Source organism: Triticum aestivum, chromosome 1B, assembly GCF_018294505.1.
Source record: "Triticum aestivum cultivar Chinese Spring chromosome 1B, IWGSC CS RefSeq v2.1, whole genome shotgun sequence".
Lineage (NCBI taxonomy): Eukaryota > Viridiplantae > Streptophyta > Magnoliopsida > Poales > Poaceae > Triticum > Triticum aestivum.
The window spans coordinates 286,784,952-286,807,594 of record NC_057795.1 but is presented as its reverse complement, the minus strand read 5'-3'; the positions used below and the strand labels follow the sequence as shown (position 1 = coordinate 286,807,594).

The following is a 22,643-nucleotide window of genomic DNA, read 5'->3' as shown; positions in this document are numbered from 1 at the left end:
CGTGGCAAGGGGGTGGCGACCGCCACCCAATCGACCAAGCGCCCCCGGACCACTTCTCCGGCGCCGACTGAAAAGGCGCCGAAGCAGCCCAGGGCGGCTTCATCGAAGCCGACCAAGCTCCTGCCGAAGATGAAGGTGTCCATCCCCACCATTTCAGGGTAATTGTGTTGCTCATATTTTCTTATTCTTATGCGAACTTTATCTCTGGTCGACACCGATGTTAGTCGACTGATCCTTTGGAGTTGCAGTGCTGCTACTTCTGAGACCTCGGCCCGGGCCGATGACCACGAGATGGAGGATGCCGCAACTTCGAATCCAGGTGCTGTGTTCTTAATACCATTCTTAGTCGACTGACTTGCGATCTCTGAACCTGACCCTTCTCTGCAGCTCCACCCAACACTGTTATCGATCTTCCTGATGATGATGAGGATGAAGAGCCGCTGAAGCATAGGAGGAGTCGAAAAGCGCCCGCCAGCAAGGTGCCTCAGGATGTGTCAGCGCCTGAAATTCTGACTGTGGAGGGAGAGAACACCACTCGACACACGGTGACCTTCGCGACTCCACTGACGAGTGCTCAGCAGCCCTCCCTCTTCACGACTCACCACGTCCCAGAGGACCAAGCTGGTGCGGCGAAGGAGGCGATACGCCAGGCGGGACTCATGATGGAGCAGCTGAAGACCATCCGGGATGCGAGCCAGGCAGCTTATGACGCCAGCTCTGCCCTCCAAAGCAATGTCCAGGTCAGTCGACTGCTGTTTGTTCTGCTGGATATGCTACCAAAAACTTTTCTTTTCCGGGATTTATATTAGTCACCCACTGGGAGTGTCGAATAAACTCCGTGTTAGCGGGGGCACGCTGAGTGCACCCGCTGGGTGTAGTCCCCAAGGCTAAGGTCGACTGCTGGCAGTCGGCCTTAGGCTTTATAATGTCAATCTTTCTATCAGTCGACTGGTCGACTGGATTTCGCAAACCGGTGGGGGCACGCTGAGTGCACCCACTGGGTGTAGTCCCCGAGACTGTGGTCGACTGCTTGCAGTTGATCACAGTCTTAGATAATGCGTCTCGCGCACTGTTTTTTTTTTTTTTTTTTTTGAGGTCGACTGGTCGACTTTGTCTTCAACAGGATTAGTGGGGGCACGCTGAGTGCACCCACTGGGTGTAGTCCCCGAGACTACGGTCGAATGCTTGTATTCGGCTGTAGTCTTAGAAATTTGTGTTTTCCCTTTTTCACTCGGAAGTGAATTATTTTTGACGTTTAGTCGATTGGTTCTTCGCAGAACTCCTGTGATCTTGTGGCTCGCTACTCAGAGCTAGAACAGAAACATACTCAAGTCGAGCTGAGCTTGAAGTTGGTTCAGGAGAAGCTGACAAAGGCGAAGGAGGAGACTGAAGGTATGTTTGGTGAGACCTTGACGACTGCTTTTCCTCTTGCTTGTTTCAACATCTGATCTTGCTGTGTCTTGCAGGTAAGGTAAGGGAGGCCTAGCAGAAGAAAGACCTTGAGCTAGCTGAGAAGATCAAGCTTGCTGACGAGAAGTTAGCTTCAGTCACCAAGCTTGAACAAGACAATACCAACCTGAAAACTGCTCTTGGGATTGCCAACAAAGAAGTCAGTCGACTGAGAACTGACAAAGCTGCCTTGACCGATCAAGTCAGCAAATTGACTGAGAAGAAGACTGCGCTGGAGGCCTTCCTGAGTGGCTTTGCCAAGAAGCTGTTTCTTATGCTCGAAGGTAAACCTCCATGTTTGGCAAATATTTCTGACTGTGGCTTCTTCCATTCGACTATCCCCTTGACTTAGTGATCACTCTTGCAGAATTTTGTCAAAACTTTGAAGAAGAAACCAGCCGACTGGAGCCAAACCTTGACCCTGTCAATTCTCCGGTGAATGACGAGGTTGCCATGGATATCTTCCGACTGGAATCTCGCGTTGCATCCGTCGTGGATTATCTCGCAAGGCTGAAGGCCGCCACATCTCGCATCGACTCGACGCTCTGGCCTGAGGAGACACTTCAGAATGACCTTGAGTCATTAATGGCCCGCTTGAACACGATCCCTGGTCGAGTGCAGGAATGGAAGAAGTCCTCAGCTCGGTGTGGTGCAGATGTTGCTCTGTGTCTGGCCCGAGTCCACTGCAAAGATGCACGAGAGGAGAAGCTGGCGGCTCTTCGGGTGGCCAATACCAAGAAGCACGACTTCAGGTCCTTTATGGAGACTTTCCTTGCAGCTGCCACTCGGATCGCCGACGGAATTGACCTTGATGAATTCGTCGCACCTTCCAGCCCTCCACAGGAGGGGTAAAAAACTTCTTATGGCTCGACTCTTTTAAATTTGCCTCGGTATGCCGAGTGGAATTGTATCCGACAAACTTTAACAGGCTTGACGCCTGAGCACTTTCGGTTCCTTTAGACATCGATTCAAACTTGAATTTGGCGCTTGAATATGATTGCCTTCGGCTCAAAATGTCTTTTGCAGGTTCAAAGCAAGGTGCCTGTGCTTAGGCGAGCGCTTGGACTGCAGCTAAGCCTCCGAGTGAGAGGGTCGCTCTTCACTCGGTAGGATTTTTATAACTTAGGCGAGCACGAGGCTGCAGCTAAGCCTCCGAGTGGAAGGCTGGCTTACCACTCGGTAGGATTTTGATAAACTTAGGCGAGTGCTTGGACTGCAGCTAAGCCTCCGAGTGAAAGGATTGCTCACCACTCGGTAGGGTTTTTATAACTTAGGCGAGCACGAGGCTGCAGCTAAGCCTCCGAGTGGAAGGCTGGCTTACCACTCGGTAGGATTTTGATAAACTTAGGCGAGTGCTTGGACTGCAGCTAAGCCTCCGAGTGAAAGGATTGCTCACCACTCGGTAGGATTTTTATAACTTAGGCGAGCACGAGGCTGCAGCTAAGCCTCCGAGTGGAAGGCTGGCTTACCACTCGGTAGGATTTTGATAAACTTAGGCGAGTGCTTGGACTGCAGCTAAGCCTCCGAGTGAAAGGATTGCTCACCACTCGGTAGGATTTTTATAACTTAGGCGAGCACGAGGCTGCAGCTAAGCCTCCGAGTGGAAGGCTGGCTTACCACTCGGTAGGATTTTGATAAACTTAGGCGAGTGCTTGGACTGCAGCTAAGCCCCCGAGTGAGAGGATTGCTCACCACTCGGTAGGATTTTTATAACTTAGGCGAGCACGAGGCTGTAGCTAAGCCTCCGAGTGGAAGGCTGCCTTACCACTCGGTAGGATTTTGATAAACTTAGGCGAGTGCTTGGACTGCAGCTAAGCCCCCGAGTGAGAAGGCTGGCTTACCACTCGGTAGGATTTTCATAACTTAGGCGAAACGGATTCGCAGCTAAGCCTCCGAGTGAGAGTCTGGCTCACCACTCGACAGGATTTTTCCAAACTTAGGCGAAACGGATTCGCAGCTAAGCCACCCACTGAGGGGGAGTTTTTATGTGGACAAAAAGAAAAAGTGCTGACACAATTATTTCTAAACCCATGAATTACAGAAGTTCTTTATTGCAACTCATCCGAGTGATACAACTTAAGTGTAAAACGGGCGGAGTAGCTCCGCGTTCCAAGCTCGGGGCTCGTCGATATTATGCTCGACGTTGTAAAGACGGTATGCCCCATTGTGGAGAACCTTGGTAACGATGAAAGGGCCTTCCCAAGAAGGAGCAAGCTTGTGTGGTTTGTGCTGATCCACTCGGAGAACCAAATCCCCTTCCTGGAAGGCTCGACCCCTCACATTTCGGGCGTGGAAACGGTGCAGATCTTGTTGGTAGATGGTCGACCGGATCAGAGCCATCTCCCTTTCTTCCTCTAAAAGGTCGACTGCGTCCTGCTGCGCTTGTTCAGCTTCTACTTCGTTGTATATTTCGACTCGAGGAGCATTGTGGAGAAGATCACTCGGTAAGACTGCTTCAGCTCCATAGACCAAGAAGAATGGAGTTCTTCCGGTCGACCGATTGGGCGTGGTCCGCAGTCCCCAGAGCACAGATGGAAGTTCATCGACCCAAGCTCCAGCCGTGTGTTTGAGATCACGCATCAGTCGCGGTTTCAGTCCCTTGAGAATCAGTCCATTAGCTCGCTCTGCTTGTCCATTCGACTGCGGATGGGCGACCGACGCGTAGTCGACCCGCGTGCCTTGGGAGTTGCAGAAGGTTCTGAATTCCTCTGAGTCAAAGTTCGACCCATTATCCGTGATGATGCTGTGCGGGACTCCATATCTGAATACTAGTTCCCTGATGAAGCTAACAGCAGTACCGGTGTCGAGGCTCTTGATTGGTTTAGCTTCGATCCACTTGGTGAACTTGTCGACTGCCACCAGTACATGCGTGAAGCCACTTCGTCCTGTTCTCAAAGGACCGATCATGTCCAGCCCCCAAACTGCAAAAGGCCAGACGAGTGGGATGGTCTTCAAAGCTGAGGCAGGCTTGTGCGACATATTCGAGTAGAACTGACATCCTTCGCACTTATCTACTATCTCCTTTGCCATCTCATTCGCCTTGGGCCAGTAAAATCCGGCTCGGTATGCTTTGGCCACGATGGTCCGAGAGGACGCATGATGACCACAGGTCCCCGAGTGAATATCGTTGAGGATGAGTCGACCTTCTTCTGGTGTTATGCACTTCTGACCGACTCCAGTCGTGCTCTCTCTGTATAATTGTCCTTTGATGACGGTAAAAGCCTTAGATCGACGGACGACCTGTCGAGCCTCTTCCTCATCCTCCGGAAGTTCTTTCCTCAAGATATATGCGACATACGGAATCGTCCAGTCGGGAATGACTACCAAAACCTCCATGATCAAGTCGACCACCGCTGGGACTTCAACTTCAGTCGGATCTGTGGCACTCTTGGGCTGCGGAGTTTCTTCCGTGAAAGGATCTTCTTTGACTGACGGAGCATGTATATGCTCCAAGAACACACCACTCGGAATGGCTTCTCTCTTGGAACCTATCTTTGCTAGATCATCAGCTGCTTGATTTTTCAGTCGGGGTATGTGATGGAGCTCCAACCCCTCGAACTTTTTCTCCAGCTTCCTCACTGCACTGCAATATCCAGTCATGGCTGGGCTTCTCACGTCCCACTCTTTCATCACCTGATTGACCACTAAATCCGAGTCACCATAGACCATTAGGCGACGGACGCCGAGTGAAATGGCCATGCGCAACCCATATAGGAGGGCCTCATATTCTGCCTCATTGTTGGAGGAATCAAAGTGAATCTGGAGCACATATCTGAGCTTATCTCCTCTGGGGGAAACCAGGACAACCCCAGCACCGGAACCATTCAACATCTTAGAACCATCGAAAAACATGGTCCAATGCTCCGAGTGAACTTCAGTCGGCTGCTGCTGTTCGATCCACTCGGCGAGGAAATCTGCTATTGCCTGGGACTTAATGGCTTTCTTTGCCTCAAACTTGATATCAAGGGGAAGAAGTTCAATCGCCCATTTGGCCACTCGACCAGTTGCATCTCTGTTGTGCAAAATCTCTGATAGTGGAGCGTCGCTGACGACTGTAATCGAATGGTCAGAGAAATAATGAGCAACCTTCTTTGTGGTCATGTATATTCCATACACAAGCTTCTGATAATGAGGATATCTCTGCTTGGATGGAGTCAAGACTTCAGACAAATAATACACTGGGCGCTGAACTTTGAGAGCTTTTCCTTCTTCTTCCCGCTCGACCGTTAGCACAGTACTGACGACTTGTCCTGTGGCTGCGATGTAGAGCAACAGAGGCTCTTTGCTGATTGGGGCAGCAAGCACCGGCTGGGTGGAGAGCAGAGCTTTTAGTTCGGCAAACGCTGCATCAGCTTCCGGAGTCCACTCGAACTTGTCAGCCTTCTTCATCAGTCGGTAAAGAGGCAGTGTCTTTTCACCGAGTCGTGAGATGAATCGACTTAATGCGGCCAAGCATCCAGTAAGCTTCTGGACATCGTGCACTCGCACAGGGCGTTTCATTCGGAGAATAGTGCCAATCTTTTCTGGGTTGGCGTCGATTCCCCGTTCGGAAACGAGAAAACCGAGTAACTTGCCACCAGGAACTCCAAATGTGCACTTTGATGGATTGAGCTTGATATCATACCTTCTGAGGTTGGCAAATGTTTCAGCAAGGTCAGCGAGCAGGTCGGAACCTTTTCGTGACTTAACAACAATATCATCCATATAAGCTTCCACATTCCGACTGATTTGAGTGAGTAAACACTTCTGGATCATTCGCATAAATGTGGCTCCGGCATTCTTGAGGCCGAATGGCATGGTGATATAGCAGAAGCACCCGAATGGAGTGATGAAAGCTGTTTTTACTTCATCGGGCCCATACAGACGGATCTGATGGTACCCGGAGTAAGCATCTAAAAAAGACAACCTCTCGCATCCCGCGGTCGAGTCAACAATTTGATCTATGCGAGGGAGAGGAAAGTGATCTTTCGGGCAGGCGCGGTTTATGTGCTTGAAATCAATGCACATTCGGAGCGACTTGTCCTTCTTAGGAACCATGACGACGTTAGCGAGCCACTCGGAGTGGAATATCTCTCGGATAAATCCTGCCGCCAACAGTCGAGCCACTTCTTCACCGATGGCCTTTCTCTTCTGGACGGCGGACCGCCGAAGATGTTCTTTGACTGGCTTTGCAGACTTGTCGACTCTTAGGCGATGCTCAGCCAGTCCCCTGGGAACACCTGGCATGTCAGCGGGCTTCCATGCAAAAATGTCCCAGTTCTCACGGAGGAACTGGATGAGCGCTTCTTCCTATTTTGGGTCGAGTGTTGTGGAGATTCGGGTCGGAGCTGCTTCGGGGTCGGTCGGGTGAATGTGAACAGGCTTCGTCTCACCGGACGACTGGAATGCAGACTCTGTGGCGGGCTTCTTGGATCGCAGCAAGTCACTCGGATCTGCGTTTTGCTTGTATTCTTCGAACTCGACCGCTGTCACTTGGGAATCGGCAATTTTGGAGCCCTTCTGAAAGCACTCCTCTGCCTTTTTCCTATCTCCGGTGACAGTGATCACACCTTTGGGACTGGGCATCTTCAATTTGAGGTACACGTAACATGGTCGAGCCATGAACCGTGCATAGGCTGGCCTCCCCAAAATGGCATGATATGCACTTTGAAAATCCACGACCTCAAACGTCAACTTTTCTTTGCGGAAATGCTTTGAATCGCCAAATACTACGTCCAAAGCTATCTGGCCGAGAGACTCAGCCTTCTTCCCTGGTATAACTCCATGGAAGCTCATGTTACTAGTGCTCAATCGGGACATCGGAATGCCCATACCTTTCAGCGTGTCTGCATATAACAGATTCAGCCCACTTCCACCGTCCATCAGCACCTTTGTCAGTCGAGTGCCTTCGACAACTGGATCGACCACCAAAGCTTGCCTCCCAGGGGTGGCAATATGAGTTGGGTGATCAGATTGGTCGAATGTGATGGGTGTTTGAGACCACTTCAGATAATTTGCCTTCGCTGGAGCAACCATGTTAACCTCTCGGTTAATTACTTTCAGTCGACTTCTGCTTTCCACATCTGCGAAGATCATCAGAGTGGAGTTGATATGCGGGTATCCTCCCTCACTGTCCTCTTTGTCTTCGGCTTTGTCTGACTCCTTCTCCTTGTCCTTAGACTATTTTCCCTGAAACTGCTGGATCAGGAGTCGACATTGGCGAGTGGTGTGCTTTGGGTAAATGATATTCCCCTCTTCATCTTTCTTCGTGTGAATAAGACACGGCATATCCATCACGTCGTTCCCTTCTTTATCCTTCACCTTCTTGGGGTTCCAGGATCCTTTTGGTTTCCCCTTAGACTTTCCTTGAGTAACGGCCAGAGCCTCTCCAGGCGCTGCTGGTTCAGCCTTCCGCTTCTGTTTCCGACTGGAATTTCCTTTTTCCGACTGACTCGGCTTGTGCTTGCCGCTTCGGAGTCGGTCTTCTTCTTCGCCGTTGGCGTACTTGGTGGCAATCTCCATCATCCGACTCAAGGTCATGTCACCGGTTCGACCAAATTTCAAGCTGAGTTCTCTGTTCTTGACACCATCTTTGAAGGCGCATACTGCCTGATGGTCAGAGACATTTTCCACTGTGTGATGCAAAGTGATCCACCTCTGAATATACTCTCTGAGAGTCTCATTGGTTTTCTGCACGCAGACTTGCAACTCTGTCAATCCCGCTGGTCGCTTGCAAGTCCCTTCGAACGTTCTGACGAACACTCGGGACAGATCTTCCCAAGTGTAAATACTGCTAGGAGGTAATTGGGTCAACCATGCCCTGGCAGAACCTTCCAACATGAGGGGCAAATGCTTCATGGCCACCTCGTCGTTCCCACCACCGATCTGAACTGCCACTCGGTAGTCTTCAAGCCAAGTTTCAGGCTTAGACTCACCAGTGAACTTGCTGACTCCTGTTGCCAACCTGAAATTGGGGGGAATAACAGCGGCTCTGATAGCTCTGCTGAAACATTCAGGACCAGAAACATGTACTCGACTGCTCGTGGGCACTTCTCTGTCGAGTGCACCACGATGGGCTCTGTTCCGGTCGACCAACCCTTGCACGATAATGGATCGCGCGTCGAAGCCTGGCTCCCTGGGGTCAACTGGAACTCTACGCCCTGTACTGTACTGACGCCTATCATCTGGCTGCCGAGGAGCATAAGACCCACCCCTCGGAGGGGAATAGGGCACTCGACGCCTATCATCTCGGTCGAGCCTGTCGCCATATTGATCTCGCCGATACTCACGCCCTTCGCGCCGCGGAGGCGATCTGGGGCTGTGAGCCGACTGTACCGTATTCACAGTGACAGATCGACTGTGAATCCTGTTGCGCGACTGAGACACGGCTGAATTCTGATCTCCTGCTGCCCGGAGCAGATCCCTGATCTGCAGCAAACCTCTGCCAGCTTCTGACTGCGAAGGCTGAATGGACTCTGCTATACGGGTCGCAGCTGCTAAATTCTGAATTGGGGTTCGATATACCTGAGTCGGCGGGAAGAGTTGACGTCGACTGGTGTCGGGAACTCGTTGCCGCGCGCGCTCGTCGAGTGCTCGCTGAAGGTTCTCCAGTCGAGTGCGCTCGGCCAAATTGGCTAGACGCGCCTCCTCCAAGGCACGAGCCTCGGGGGTTTCTCCTGCGATGGGAATACGCAGGGGATCCTCGTTCCTGCGGCGAAGCTCTTCTCTTTGCAGAGAGTCGAGTGGCTCGGGCTGGTACTCTTCGTAACCTCGAGCAGGGTCGCCGCCGTCGCCTGCTCCACCACCGCGGGCGAAGCCAGGAGGGCTATGGGGCCCGTCGACCATCAAGATTTCCGCCGCTGGATCACTGCTTCCGCACTCGGATGCAGTCTCTCCGGAGCCAGTCGACTGATCGAACAAGCCGTAGAGAGATTCGTTGGGCTCGATTGCCGCAACTTGTGTAGTGGCCGACTGGCGAGCCACCGCGTGACTCACCCATCGCTGAAGCCTCGACCGGCCTGAGCGCTTGCGCTGGCGGAAGACCGGGAGGGTGGAAGATGGAAGATCCGACCGATACTGGGTCGATGGTTGCCGCAGCAGAACGCCGCGGACACATGCGCGAAAATGCGTCGCACCGCGGACGGGGAGCGCATCCACGTCGAGTGGAGCCTCCTGGAGCCATGCGGAGTCGTCGGCGATGAAGGTGAGAGTGCCGAGACGGATCTCTTGACCCTCGGTCAAAACTCCAGCAGACACCATGATGAAAATACTCGGAAGAATCGCAACTTCTCCACAAAATCGCTAAAACACCTGCCCCAAGGTGGGCGCCAACTGTCGTGGTTCTAAGCCTGACAGTAGAGTGGGGGGTAGGTATGGAGAGGCAAGGTCTTAGCTATGGAGAGGTTGTAAGCACAAAAGATGTACGAGTTCAGGCCCTTCTCGGAAGAAGTAACAGCCCTACGTCTCGGAGCCCGGAGGCGGTCGAGTGGATTATGAATGTATGGATTACAAGGTGCCGAACCCCTCTGCCTGTGGAGGGGGTGGCTTATATAGAGTGCGCCAAGACCCCAGCCAGCCTACGTAGGAGAAGGTTTAAGGTGAGTTAAGTCTGGGGCGTTACTGGTAACGCCCCACATAAAGTGCCTTTACTATCATAAAGTCTACTTAATTACAGACCGTTGCGGTGCAGAGTGCCTCTTGACCTCCTGGTGGTCGAGTGCATCTTCGTGGTCGAGTCCCTCAGGCCAGTCGAGTGTGTCCTCGTTGGTCGAGTGAGTCCTCGTTGGTCGACTGGAAGGCGACCTCTTCTAGGGATGTCCTAGGGTAAGTTACTTGGGACAGGTCCGTGACCCTACCCTAGGTACATAACCCCATCAAGCGGGGCAGGTCAGGTTGTGCTCAGAATATTATTCTGATCCCGTGATCAGAATAGTGTTTATGTATATATATATATATATATATATATATATATATATATATATATATATATATATAGTGTTACTATTCATCACCAAGGGTGCAGAATATGTTATTTTTCATCCGAGATAATCTTACGATCAATTCATAAATAAATTATGTTTCAAATATAAATAGTTACAGTTATAATGATTCACTGCGTAAAATTTGGCATAAAAACGGTCAGAAGACCAGAAAAATTACATTTTATGTACATTTTACACTATGTTTTTACATTTGCAATTTATGTAACATAAAATATGTTTTACGGTGATTAAATATTTTCTTACGTTCTCTTTTTACGTCTGAAATAAGACAAAATTTACAGAACGTAAAATTACGGTGCATTGATGTTAAAATAGAGGGGGTGTGAAGAATAAGTATTCCTCACCCAGGGTGACGAATAGCGCGAACCTATATATATATATATACATATATATATATATATATATATATATATATATATATATATATAGCCGGTCTATTCTGCTAATATTAGTAGAATAAATATTCTGATAACACTTCCGCATTGCATGCTCAATGCAAGTGCACGACACTTTCTGTAGCAAGGCCACTACAATACACACTGGTGAACTTCGTGTCGTAAAAAATTGCACGTAGTGTTTTTTCAGTACTGTCTTTGCTCTAGTTGGAACAAGGTGTATAATATACCGTTGGAAAGTTATAGATTAGGCGCAACTTCTCCATGTTGAACACTTTTCGAGTTTCTTCGCGGTTTAAGAGCAGTTTCAAAAATGGTGCGGCGAACGACGAGTGGCAGCGAGCGTATTTTCGCGATTTTTTCTAAACCGCTCATCGGAATAAAGCAAATGATACGCCGTTGGAAAGATATCATCGAGGCGCATCTTTTTCATATGTATTATGTTTTCTAATTAGTTACGGTTTAAGAGCAGTTTCAAATTTACTAAATCGCGGAATTATGTTTTTTGAATTTTTTTTCAATTTTCAGTACTGTTTTAGCTTCAGTTTTTGAACCGTTTACCGAAACAAGGAGTATGATACGCCGTTGGAAAGCTACGGACAAGGCGCAACTTTTGTATGTTGGAATATTTTTGAGATTCCTTACAGTTTTAAGTTAATTGTGGAAATCGTGCGGTGGACGATGAGCGGCAGCGGCCGTTTTTTGTGAAATTTTTACAAACCAATGTCGGAATGATTCAAGCGATACGCCGTTGGAAAGATATCGACGAGTCACAACTTTTTCATGTAGAACACTCTCTCTAATTCTTTACGGTTTAAGAGGAATTTTGAATTTACCAAAATGCGGACACACTGTTTTTCACAACACCCACATCGACGTGTGTACTTCATCCGACTGAAAACCGCACTACATCGGACGAAAGTCCACTCTCACCAGACGAGTAAGAGAACTGCATGGTTTCTTTTATTCAAACGTACTTTTTTCAAGGACGAGAAAGTAAAGTGCACTTCACATCGGGTGTAAATGAACCACAACACTATCAAGAAGTGAACCGCATTACATTTTTTTTGCTTCCGTAACAATTTTTTTTGCACTTACGGGATGAACAACATCATACGACCGACCGCACTGCATCGAACGGGCAAGCGAGCTGCATAATTTCTTTTGTCCGACGTTAGTTTTCTCATACTAGCTTTTGTTGTATTTTTTACTTTCTTTATGAACGAGAGTGGACCGCGGCGACGGGGCAAGTGAACCACGACATATATCAAAATGAACCGCATTACTATCTTGTTGTTTTGAAAAAAATTCACATTTTTCCTGTTTGGCGCAAGTGAACAACATCACTCTCAAAAATGTACCTCACCCGAGGACCAAGTGCACTACAGGTGTTGATGCAGTCGACTGATTTTTGAAACATACAAAATTGGAAATAGAGTGCATTTTTCGTACGCAAAATAAATGCGGCTCTAGGACATCGAGGCAGGGGAGTGTACTACATTTTTTCCGCTTTGCATTGCATACACACAGAATTAGGGATACACTAAAAAATTACAGGCAAACTGCACCCATGGTCCGACCGAACTCGATGTCAGAATACTATTTCTCAATTTGCAGCTGTCCTGTGGTACTGGTATTAACTGTTCACTCCCAACAGAAGCACACGACTTGTTTTCAGAAGCACATGACTGGTAAACATGATATTCAGAAGCACATGACTTGTTTTTCTTCAAATGGATCAATCTTCTAAGCATGAGTACATGACATTCAGAAGACCTTGGTAGCATTTCCTCCTATAGATTTTTCTTGCACCAACCAAACTCCCTTAGCGGATTTCTTCTTCTGCTACAAAGTCAAAAAACTTGATAAGGCATGGTACACAAGAGTTCATTTTGAGAGTAGGTTGTTAGTCTAGAACATGCTTCCATTTTGTTAGCACTTAGCACCATCATGGAGCTCGTGCAGTGGATATTGATGCATCATGGAGCTCGTGCACTGGTGCCTAACTGTCTATACATGAAAGAAGCCATTCTGATATTGAATTCCCATTCCTACATCCAACACTTAGCTGAAGAGGAGGCGGAATGCAATTCGGCCACCGGTGACCCACACGCGCACAGACTGCACACACGCACGCACCGTGCTGCAAGGATGCACCGCGTACTGCTCGGAGGGGCCTCCCTGTCTAAACTACACGGCCACGGTACTACAAAAAATGCAACGAACTGCATAATCACAATGGCAGTGGAGCTCGTCCTTGGATTAACCACACGCAGAGGAGCAGTGAACTGCATGTCGAGCGGCGCTGAGCTGCACACGAAAAAAGGCAATGGAGGTCAGCAGGATGTGGCACTCGTGAATCCAAGCCGAACTACACGCCGCCGTTGGCCATACTGCACGCCGTTGTTGGCCGCCGACCTCTAGCACATCGCAGCACCAAGACAACTGGACCCCATCGAGGAGCGGGGCGCACCGCACTGCATTGGCAAATTTTTGGATACACACACCGAACTGCACACGATTCTGCTGCCGCCGCGCGCGCCTGTGGCTCCTCTCGTGGACGCGCTCGCTGACCCCCCACACCTACCTCGTCATCCTCCAGGCGAAGGTGAGCGTGCGAGGATGGCCGGGACGGGCCCCTGAAGGAGCAAGGCGTCGGTGGTGACAAAGATCCGTGGGGGAGGAGGGGCATGCATGGGGGTGCCGCCGGGGAGGGAAAGTAGGGTGCAGGGGGTGGGAATGCCCGGATCCCGCGACGGCAGAGCCCTCGATGGAAGTTGATGTTGTCGGTGGTGGGCTCGATCGGACCAGGAGGGGGCAGCGCCGGGCTGGTGGAGGCGGGATACACCAGATCCTCACCGGATCTCTAGGCGGCGGTAGTTTGCGGCAAGTTGGTGGGAGGTGGAAGGCGGCAGGACGGTAACGAGGGGATCCGGTGGCTGGCCGATGCAGGGGCAGGAGGGTCGAGGGAGATAAGGTGGTGCGGCAGGGCAGGGTGGGTCCTGCGGCGCATCAGGGGGGTCGTGCGGCAGCGCTGGGAGGGATATGGGCCGGAGAGGCTGGGAAGGGGGAGATCGTGGGGAGTGGGGGAAGGAGGACGGGGACGGGAGAGAGGTGGGTGCTGACGAGAGGATAGTAAGGTGGGGTGTTATTAGTTTGTACCTTTTTCGGGGTGGCGTCGGGTGTTAGCAGAATAAGCAAAGTGTTATTAGAATAAGGTCTTAAAGGGTGTTATTAGAATAGACCCACCCTATATATATATATATATATATATATATATATATATATATATATATAGTGAAGAATAACGACGGAAAGAGTGAAGACAATGCAAAGTTGAAGAAGTTGAAAAACTGAGGAATTTCAAAAACGAAGAAAAACTCAAATTGAAGATTTTCAACTTTGGTTGCTGGCGTAACCCACCGTATAAGAAAGCTGATTTCAGACACCGCGTACAATTGTCGTAGGGCTATGAGAATCAATTTCTTCATTAATTTCTTCACACTTAGAGGGTTAGTCCTCATTGATTGAAGAAAAACGTTACTTTGTGTGTTGCGCATCTAAGTCATCAAGTCAGCATAAGTGTTAGGATGTGTGTCCATTTCAGAGAACATTCGAAGATTCTAGGATATTTTGCTCAAACCGCAACTTGCTAAATCTCTTCTCATCCAAGGGCTTAGTGAAGATATCAGCCAGCTGGTCTTCAGTGCTTGCGTGGTCGATGGAGATGTCGCCCTTCAACACTTGATCACGGAGAAAATGATGACGAATTTGGATGTGCTTTGTCTTCGAGTGTTGAACTGGGTTATGAGCAATATTGATAGCGCTCTCATTGTCGCAGTAGAGAGGCACATTCTTCACATTGATGCCATAGTCCTTGAGTGTTTGCTTCATCCATAGTAATTCAGCACAGCACGATCCAGCAGCAATGTACTCAGCTTCTGCAGTGGAGAGTGATATGCAGTTCTGTTTCTTCGAGGACCAACAGACCAAAGATCGTTTGAGGAAATGGCATGTGCCTGACATTGACTTGCGGTCCACACGATCACCAACATAGTCAGAGTCTGAATATCCAACGAGATCAAATGAAGAGCCCTTGGGATACCATAATCCAAGTGTTGGTGTGTGAGCTAGATATCGAAGAATATGCTTCACAGCCTTATGGTGTGATTCCTTCGGTGTTGCTTGAAATTGGGCACACATGCAAACACTAAGCATAATATCCGACCTATATGCACATAGGTACAATAAAGAGCCAATCATGGAGCGGTATACCTTTTGATCGAAGTCTTTACCATTTTCATTAGTCCATAGATGGCCATTTGTGGGCATTGGAATTTTGACCCCTTTGCAATCTTGCACGCCGAATTTCCTCAATACATCCTTGAGGTATTTCTCCTAAGATATGAATATGTCATTGCACCGTTGACGAATTTGAAGACCTGTGTGTAGCCTTGAGCTACAAGCCATGCCTTATTCCTCACCACAAGGCCATTTTCATCTTGCTTGTTGCGGTAGATCCACTTTGTGCCAATAATGTTGTGCTTGCGAGGATCTGGACGTTTGACCAGTTCCCGGACGTTGTTGAGCTCGAACTGATGTAATTCTTCTTGCATAGCTTGAATCCACTTAGGCTCCAGAAATGCTTCATCTACCTTAGTGGGCTCTGTGATAGAGACAAAAGCAAAGTGCCCACAAAAGTTAGACAAATGTGAAGCTTTTGAGCGTGTGAGAGGACCTGGTGCTTCAATGGCATCAATGATCTTCTCGATTTGCACTTTGTTTGCAATGCGAGGATGAGTGGGTTGTCTTCGAAGAATTTGATCTGCATTTTCTTCAGGAGCATTTTCCTCAGCACCATTTTCTTCAGGTGTCCCAGCTCGACGTTCTTCATGTTCTGGAATGAATTCTTCAGCAGATTCTTCTGTAGGAATGACATCGTCAGTAGCCTTGAACTTGATAGATTCCTCGGGTGTTGGTTCATCTAACACAGAAGGTAGGTGCTCTCTTTGCGAGCCATTAGTTTCATCGAACCGCACATCTACAGTTTCAACAACCTTGTGGAGAACGTTGTTGAAGACTTTGTAGGTGTGCGAGTCCTTTCCGTAACCAAGCATAAAACCCTCATGTGCTTTCGGTGCAAATTTAGAATTGTGATGAGGTTCTCTAATCCAACATTTAGCACCGAAGACTTTGAAGTAACTCACATTGGGTTTCTTGTCAGTGAGGATTTCATAAGCAGTCTTCTTGAAGAATTTGTGAAGATATACTCTGTTGATGATGTGGCATGTAGTATCAATTGCCTCAATCCATAAACAATGAGGTGTCTTGTATTCATCAAGCATAGTGCGAGCCATCTCAACAAGAGTTCTGTTCTTGCGCTCCATGATGCCATTCCGCTGAGGAGTATAAGGAGCGGATAACTCATGAGTAATACCAAGTTCATCAAGATAGTCATCAAGACCGGAATTCTTGAACTCAGTCCCATTGTCACTTCTTATGTGCTTGATGTTCACACCAAAGTTGGTTGAAGCCCTCGAGGAAAATCGTTTGAAGATTCCTGCACCTCATGTTTGTAAGTGACAATGTGCACCCATGTGTAATGAGAACAATCATCAACAATAACAAAGCCATATAGAGATGCATCATTTGTAACAGCAGAATAATGATTAGGACCAAAGAGATCCATGTGAAGCAATTCAAATGGCCAAGAGGTAGTCATGATAGTCTTCGCTGGATGCTTGGCCTTTGTCATCTTTCCAGCTTCACAGGCTCCGCATAAGTGATCCTTGAGGAATTTGACATTCTCAATGCCAATGACATGCTTCTTCTTCGCAAGCGTGTGAAAATTCCTCATGCCAGCATGACCCAGTTTTCGATGCCATAGCCAGCCCTCTGAAGCTTTTGCAAGTATGCATACGGATGGTTGTAGTCCTGTAGACAAATCAACAATGTACAAGTCTCCTCTCCTAAATCCTTCGAAGACTTTGGAATTGCCAGCTTCCATGATCACAACACAATGATATTTGCCAAAGACAACAACCATATCAAGATCACAAAGCATTGAGAGAGACATGAGGTTGTATCCTAAGGACTCGACAAGCATGACTTTGTCCATGTGTCGATCCTTTGAGATCGCAACCTTAGCTAGACCCAATACCTAACTTTTTCCTTTGTGAGCGAAGATGATATTCTTCAGATGCGACGGTGATAAAGGAGCATCCATCAATAGATTCTTGTCACCAGTCATGTGATTCGTACATCCACTATCGAGGACCCACTCATTTGCTTTGGGTTGATCATCCTGCAGATGAATTGGTGCAACTTACGAACTCATATACTTCATCAGTGAATAATATGACATCAATATCATCATATCAACTTCATCAAGCAAGAGAACAGATAAACAGTATGAGGACGTGAGAAATGAAAGTTCATTTCTTCATGATTAGCCTGCGTCCTTTTAGGCAATGTTCAGGTCTCCAGCAGATTCTTCAGATGTTTTGAGCACGTCTGGAGACCTAACCCTGCATAAGATATTAGTTCTTTTTCTTCACCACCCACATCTGAAGGCGTGGCAAAGAATTCATCACTCTGTGAGCACCATATGAGAAAGGTGGCATAGAAGCCAGTCCACTTCATTTCACATAAGAGGAGTTAGGATAAGCATATGAATAAGCAGAGAAATTCTTCGAGGACTTATGAACATAATGATTAGAAGAATAATGCTCATATTCATAGCCCTTAGCTCTACCCTGCGAAACAGAGGGGTTAGCACGATGATGATCATATGAGGACTTTGATCCTTTTGAGGAATTTGAACCACGTGAAGAATTTGGTCCATATGAAGAATTTGATCTGGAGTTCCTATTCTTCACAGGTGGTGTCATGAGGACATTCACCGGAAGACTTTCAAGGCAACATTTGGGAACCCAGATTTTCTTCATAGGGGAACCGTTCCTACAGTTAGTGCCAACATATCTAGCAAATACTTCACCATTCTAATTTTTGAACAGTTTATAGTTGGAGTCAAATGACTAATCAGAAGAATGAGGAGATTCACATGTAAAGCCAGATAAATTGGATGGATCAATTGGAGGTCCCTTTGCAGCAACCCATGAGGTTTTGTGATACTGCTCAGGCTTCCAATATGTTCCATCAGCATTGAGTTTCCTCCCAAAGGCAATACCCTCTTTCCTAGGGTTCCTGTTGAGGATCTTCTTTTTAAGCATATCACAAAGAGTCTGATGCCCTTTGAGGCTTTTGTACATGCCTGTCATGTACAATTCCTTCAGCCCTACATCATCAGTGATACTAGCAATGTCCTCAGATGAGGAATTAGTGATAGCAGAGACAGGTGAAGAATTTGTAGCATTAGAAGCATTTGAACATTCAGGTGTAGAATTAGCAGATTCACGTTCAATGCACTTCAGACATGGAGGAACAAATTCTTCCTGAGTAGCGCTGATTTGTTGAGCAAGTAATGAATCGCGCTCCTTTTGAAGATCTTCATAATCCACTCTTAGCTTCTCAAGATCTTGCTTTCTTTGAAGAAATTCATAAGAAAGCTTCTCGTAATCAGATAAGAGAGTGTTATGATTACCTTGAAGGTTGTCAAACTTGGACCGAAGTCTCTGAAGATTTTCAGTCAAGGTTTTAGTGTGATCCATTTCTTCACCCAACATATCATCACTTTCATCTAGCATGTTTTGAACCTTTTCAAAAGCCTTTTGTTGTTTCATAGCAATCTTAGCAAGTTTAGAGTAGCTGGGCTTGAGGTTTTCATCAGATTCATCCTCACTAGATTCGGAGGAGGCGTATTTAGTTACCTTGGCACCCTTTGCCATGAAGCAATAGGTGGGAGCATAGTCATCATTGCCTTCATCACCTTTGTTGGTGAAGCCATTTTCTTTAGAGTTGAAGATGGACTTGCTGACCAATGCAGTGGCGAGAGCTAGGCTTGCCACACCAGACTCGGACTCCTCAGATGCCTCCTCGTCCTCATGTTCCTCAGATTCAGCCTCAGAGTCCATTTCCTTGCCAATGAATGTCCGAGCCTTCTTGGAGTTGCTCTTCGTGTGCGATGAATACTTCGAGGATTTTGATGATGAAGACTTTCAAGATTTCTTCTTCTTCTTCGTGTCATCAGAACTGTAGTCCTTGTATTTCTTCTTCTTAGACTCCTTATCCCACTGAGGACAATCTTGAATGTAGTGACCAGGTTTCTTGCATTTGTGGCATAGCCTCTTCTTGTAGTCACTGGACGAGGAATCATTGCTCCTTGAGGATTTTCCAAAGCGACCACGTCTTGAGAACTTCTGAAATTTCTTCACGAGCAGTGCTAGTTCCTGGCTCAGTTCTTCAGGATCACCAAGGCTGCTAGCAGAGTCTTCATCTTCAGACTCAGAGACTGCCTTGGCCTTCAGAGCACGTGATCTGCCATAGCTCGAACCATAGAGATCTCTCTTCTCAGCAAGCTGGAACTCATGAGTATTTAGCCTCTCGAGGATATCAGCAGGATCAAGTGACTTGTAATCACCACGTTCTTGAATCATTAGTGCCAGAGTATCAAATGAAGAATCGAGCGATCTCAGCAATTTCTTCACCACCTCATGGTCAGTGATGTCAGTGGCGCCAAGCGCTTGAAGATCATTTGAGATGTCAGTGAGGCGATCGAAGGTTTGCTGAACATTTTCATTGTCGAGTCTTTTGAAGCAGTTGAAGAGATTGCGAAGAACATCAACACGAGAGTCATGTTGAGTTGAGACTCCTTCATTCACTTTGGACAGCCTATCCCAGATAAGCTTAGCAGTTTCCAACACACTCACTCTTCCATATTACCCTTTACTCAAATGGCCACATATGATATTCTTCGCTTGAGAATTGAGTTGCTTGAATCTCTTCACATCAGTAGCATTCAAAGAAGGTGTGACTGAGGGAACACCATTTTCCACAACATACCAGAGATCGTTATCAATTGCCTCAAGATGCATTCGCATCTTATTCTTCCAATAGGGGTAGTCCGTTCCATCAAAGGTAGGACACCCAGCAGAGAACTTGATCATACCTGCGGTCGACATAACTAAAACTCCTGGCGGTTAAACCAAAATCACACAGAACAAGGGAGTACCTTGCTCTAATACCAATTGAAAGTGCGTTATATCGATTAGAGGGGGGTGAATAGGCGATTTATATGAATTCTTCACTGAGGAATTTGCTGGTGAGGAAATTCCTAAATGAAGAACTACTTGCAGCGGAATAAGTACTCAAAAGTAAACATAGCAGAACACAAGCATGGTCATCATGATGAAATGAAGATAAGCACAGAGTACAGAAAGCGTAAGCACAGGATAACACAGAATGAAGACGGACAAGCTGAAGAAATTGAACTGAGGAAATTGAGAAAGTCTTCAGTCAAAGTCTTCAAACAGATATGAACAAGCACACAACAACAGAACTGAGGAAATGAAAGAGTTGAGGAAATAGAACCAGTAAGAACGGTGAAGACAATGATTTGGTAGACCAGTTCCAACTGCTGTCTCAGTTGTACGTCTGGTTGGAGCGGCTGAGTATTTAAACTCGAGGACACACAGTCCCGGACACACAGTCATCACCGTATTCTCCTTGAGCTAAGGTCACACAGACCTCGCCCAATCACTCGTGGTAAGTCTTCAGGTGACTTCCAAACCTTCACATACTAGGTCACTCGGCGATCCACAGTTCCTCTTGGATGCTCTAGACCATGACCCCTAACCGTCTAGAAGAAGCACAGTCTTCAAAGGTAACAAGCGCTGGATCCATGGAGGATCAATCTCTTCAGTGATGCTCAATCACTTTGGTTTGTAGGTGTGTTGGGTTTGGGTTTTCCTCACTTGATGATTTTCGCTCAAAGTCCTCGAAGGATGGGATGCTCTCAAATGACAAGTGTCAGTTTCTCTCGGAGCAGCCAACCAGCTAGTGGTTGTAGGGGGCGGCTATTTATAGCCTAGGGAGCAGCCTAACATGATAAGACATAAATGCCCTTCAATGATATGACCGTTAGGAGGGTAGATATTTTGGGACAGCTGGCGCATAGCACAGCAACGGTCGGAATTTTGACTCTCAAATTCCTCAGGGCTATCATGTTCCTCACTGTGTAGAGAATCCGCACTGGCGAATTCCTAACTCCTCAGTCAGAACAAATTCCTCAGAGACCAGAAGAACTTCGTCTCTGTCACTGAAGAATATGACTGAACTGTATGAGATTTCCAATGGCTTCACTCGAAGGGATTGGTAGGTGTAGGATTTTGAGTTGACACATCACATGGAAATTTTTCCTTAGTATTTCCTCGACCCCCTTTAACAGTACAGTGTTTCCTATGACTCAAGAAAGAGAAAATGAAACTACGAAAACAAAAGTCCTCACGCTTCATGTTCCTCAAATGATTACCAAGTCTTCAAGGTCACACCAATTTCTTCACTTTCAAAGTCTTCAGAAAGTCTTCAGAAATCCAAAGTCTTCAGTTGAAGAACTTCATTTTTAGGGGTCGACTTTCTCTGTAAATATCAAACTCCTCATAGTCTTACAGACCTGTGTACACTCACAAACGCATCAGTCCCTTAACCTATAAGTCTTCAATACACCAAAATCACTAAGGGGCACTAGATGCACTTACACAGGGTCAAGGAAGCATCTTGGCGGCACCTTCAAATCTACCAACGGTAGATGAACTTCCTCACTCTTCTTGCCTTCTCCTTCAATCTTGCCTTGCCTAACCTTCTTTCTTCATGCAAATGAACTTCGTGCCCTCTGCTAGACAAGGATTGCCATGGAATTCCTCTCCTAGCTCCCTGACGAATTACTCTCAAGGTAGCCTATCTACTCCTGGAAAAAGGTTGGCCGAACTTCTAGCCATGGTATGGTTGAACTTCCTTCTGTCTGTTATTTTCTTACAGCCATGTGAAGTTCTGGTAGTGTGAAAAGCCATGTGAAGTTCTGGTAGTGTGTGAGCCTCAGTCCAGGCTACAAACAATAGAAAATACGTCTGCATTCACATGTGAAAAGCCATGTGAAGTTCAATTAATAAGTGAGCCTCAGTCCAGGCTACAAACAGTAGAAAATCTTCCTCCATTCACATGTGAAAAGCCATGTGAAGTTCAACTAGTAAGTGTGCTAGAGTTCAAGTTGGTATGTAACTAGTTGTGTGCAAAAAATAAAAGAAAAAAACATACATGTGATTGCATGAAGGTCAGGTTGGTATGCACTAGTGGTTCAACCATCCAAACTCATGAAGGTTCAGGCTTTTTTTAACTGTAGACAGTACTTCCCCTTTGCAAACAAGAAGTTCAGGGTGTCGAGAGTGCTCAGTTCAGGTACATATAAGTAATCAAATAGTGTAGAATTAACAGAATGTGAGTTTCATTCTGTGAAGTGTGCTTAGTTCAGGTACAAAAGTATTGGCAGATGCTCAGCTCAGTGCAGAGTAAGATGCCTGTCCTAGGGAAAAAATATGTACATGAATACCACTTTTATATGAGAAGTTCAGGCTGTGAATAATGCTCAGTTCAGTTACAAAGGCATAGGCAGACGTAACTTGTGTGCTAATAAACATTTTTTCTTTTATGTCAGCATGACAAGAGATTCATGAAGAAGCTTAGAAGTTCCCAGCAGAAAGTACAAAATCCTAAGCATGTACGCGTTGCACCACCCCCTCAATGGGTCACACCTCAAACGCACCAACAACATTACTAACCTGCTCCACAACAAAATTGGATGACACCTGAAACGCATCGAGACAACTTTGCGCCTCCACCTAATTGGGTGACGCCAGAAATCCGA

The 22,643-nt window shown here is 47.1% G+C and overlaps 1 protein-coding gene across 1 annotated transcript; it reads left to right on the top strand.

The window, feature by feature from the left end:
* The first annotated feature begins 240 nt into the window (after window positions 1–240).
* On the top strand, window positions 241–22,291 carry LOC123078259 (uncharacterized). The gene is made up of 4 exons (XM_044500700.1): window positions 241–319; window positions 388–734; window positions 22,122–22,177; window positions 22,237–22,291. Exons 1-4 carry the CDS (start codon window positions 292–294, stop codon window positions 22,289–22,291), a joined length of 486 nt encoding a protein of 161 aa, XP_044356635.1. The 5' UTR covers window positions 241–291.
* The last annotated feature ends 352 nt before the right edge of the window (window positions 22,292–22,643 follow it).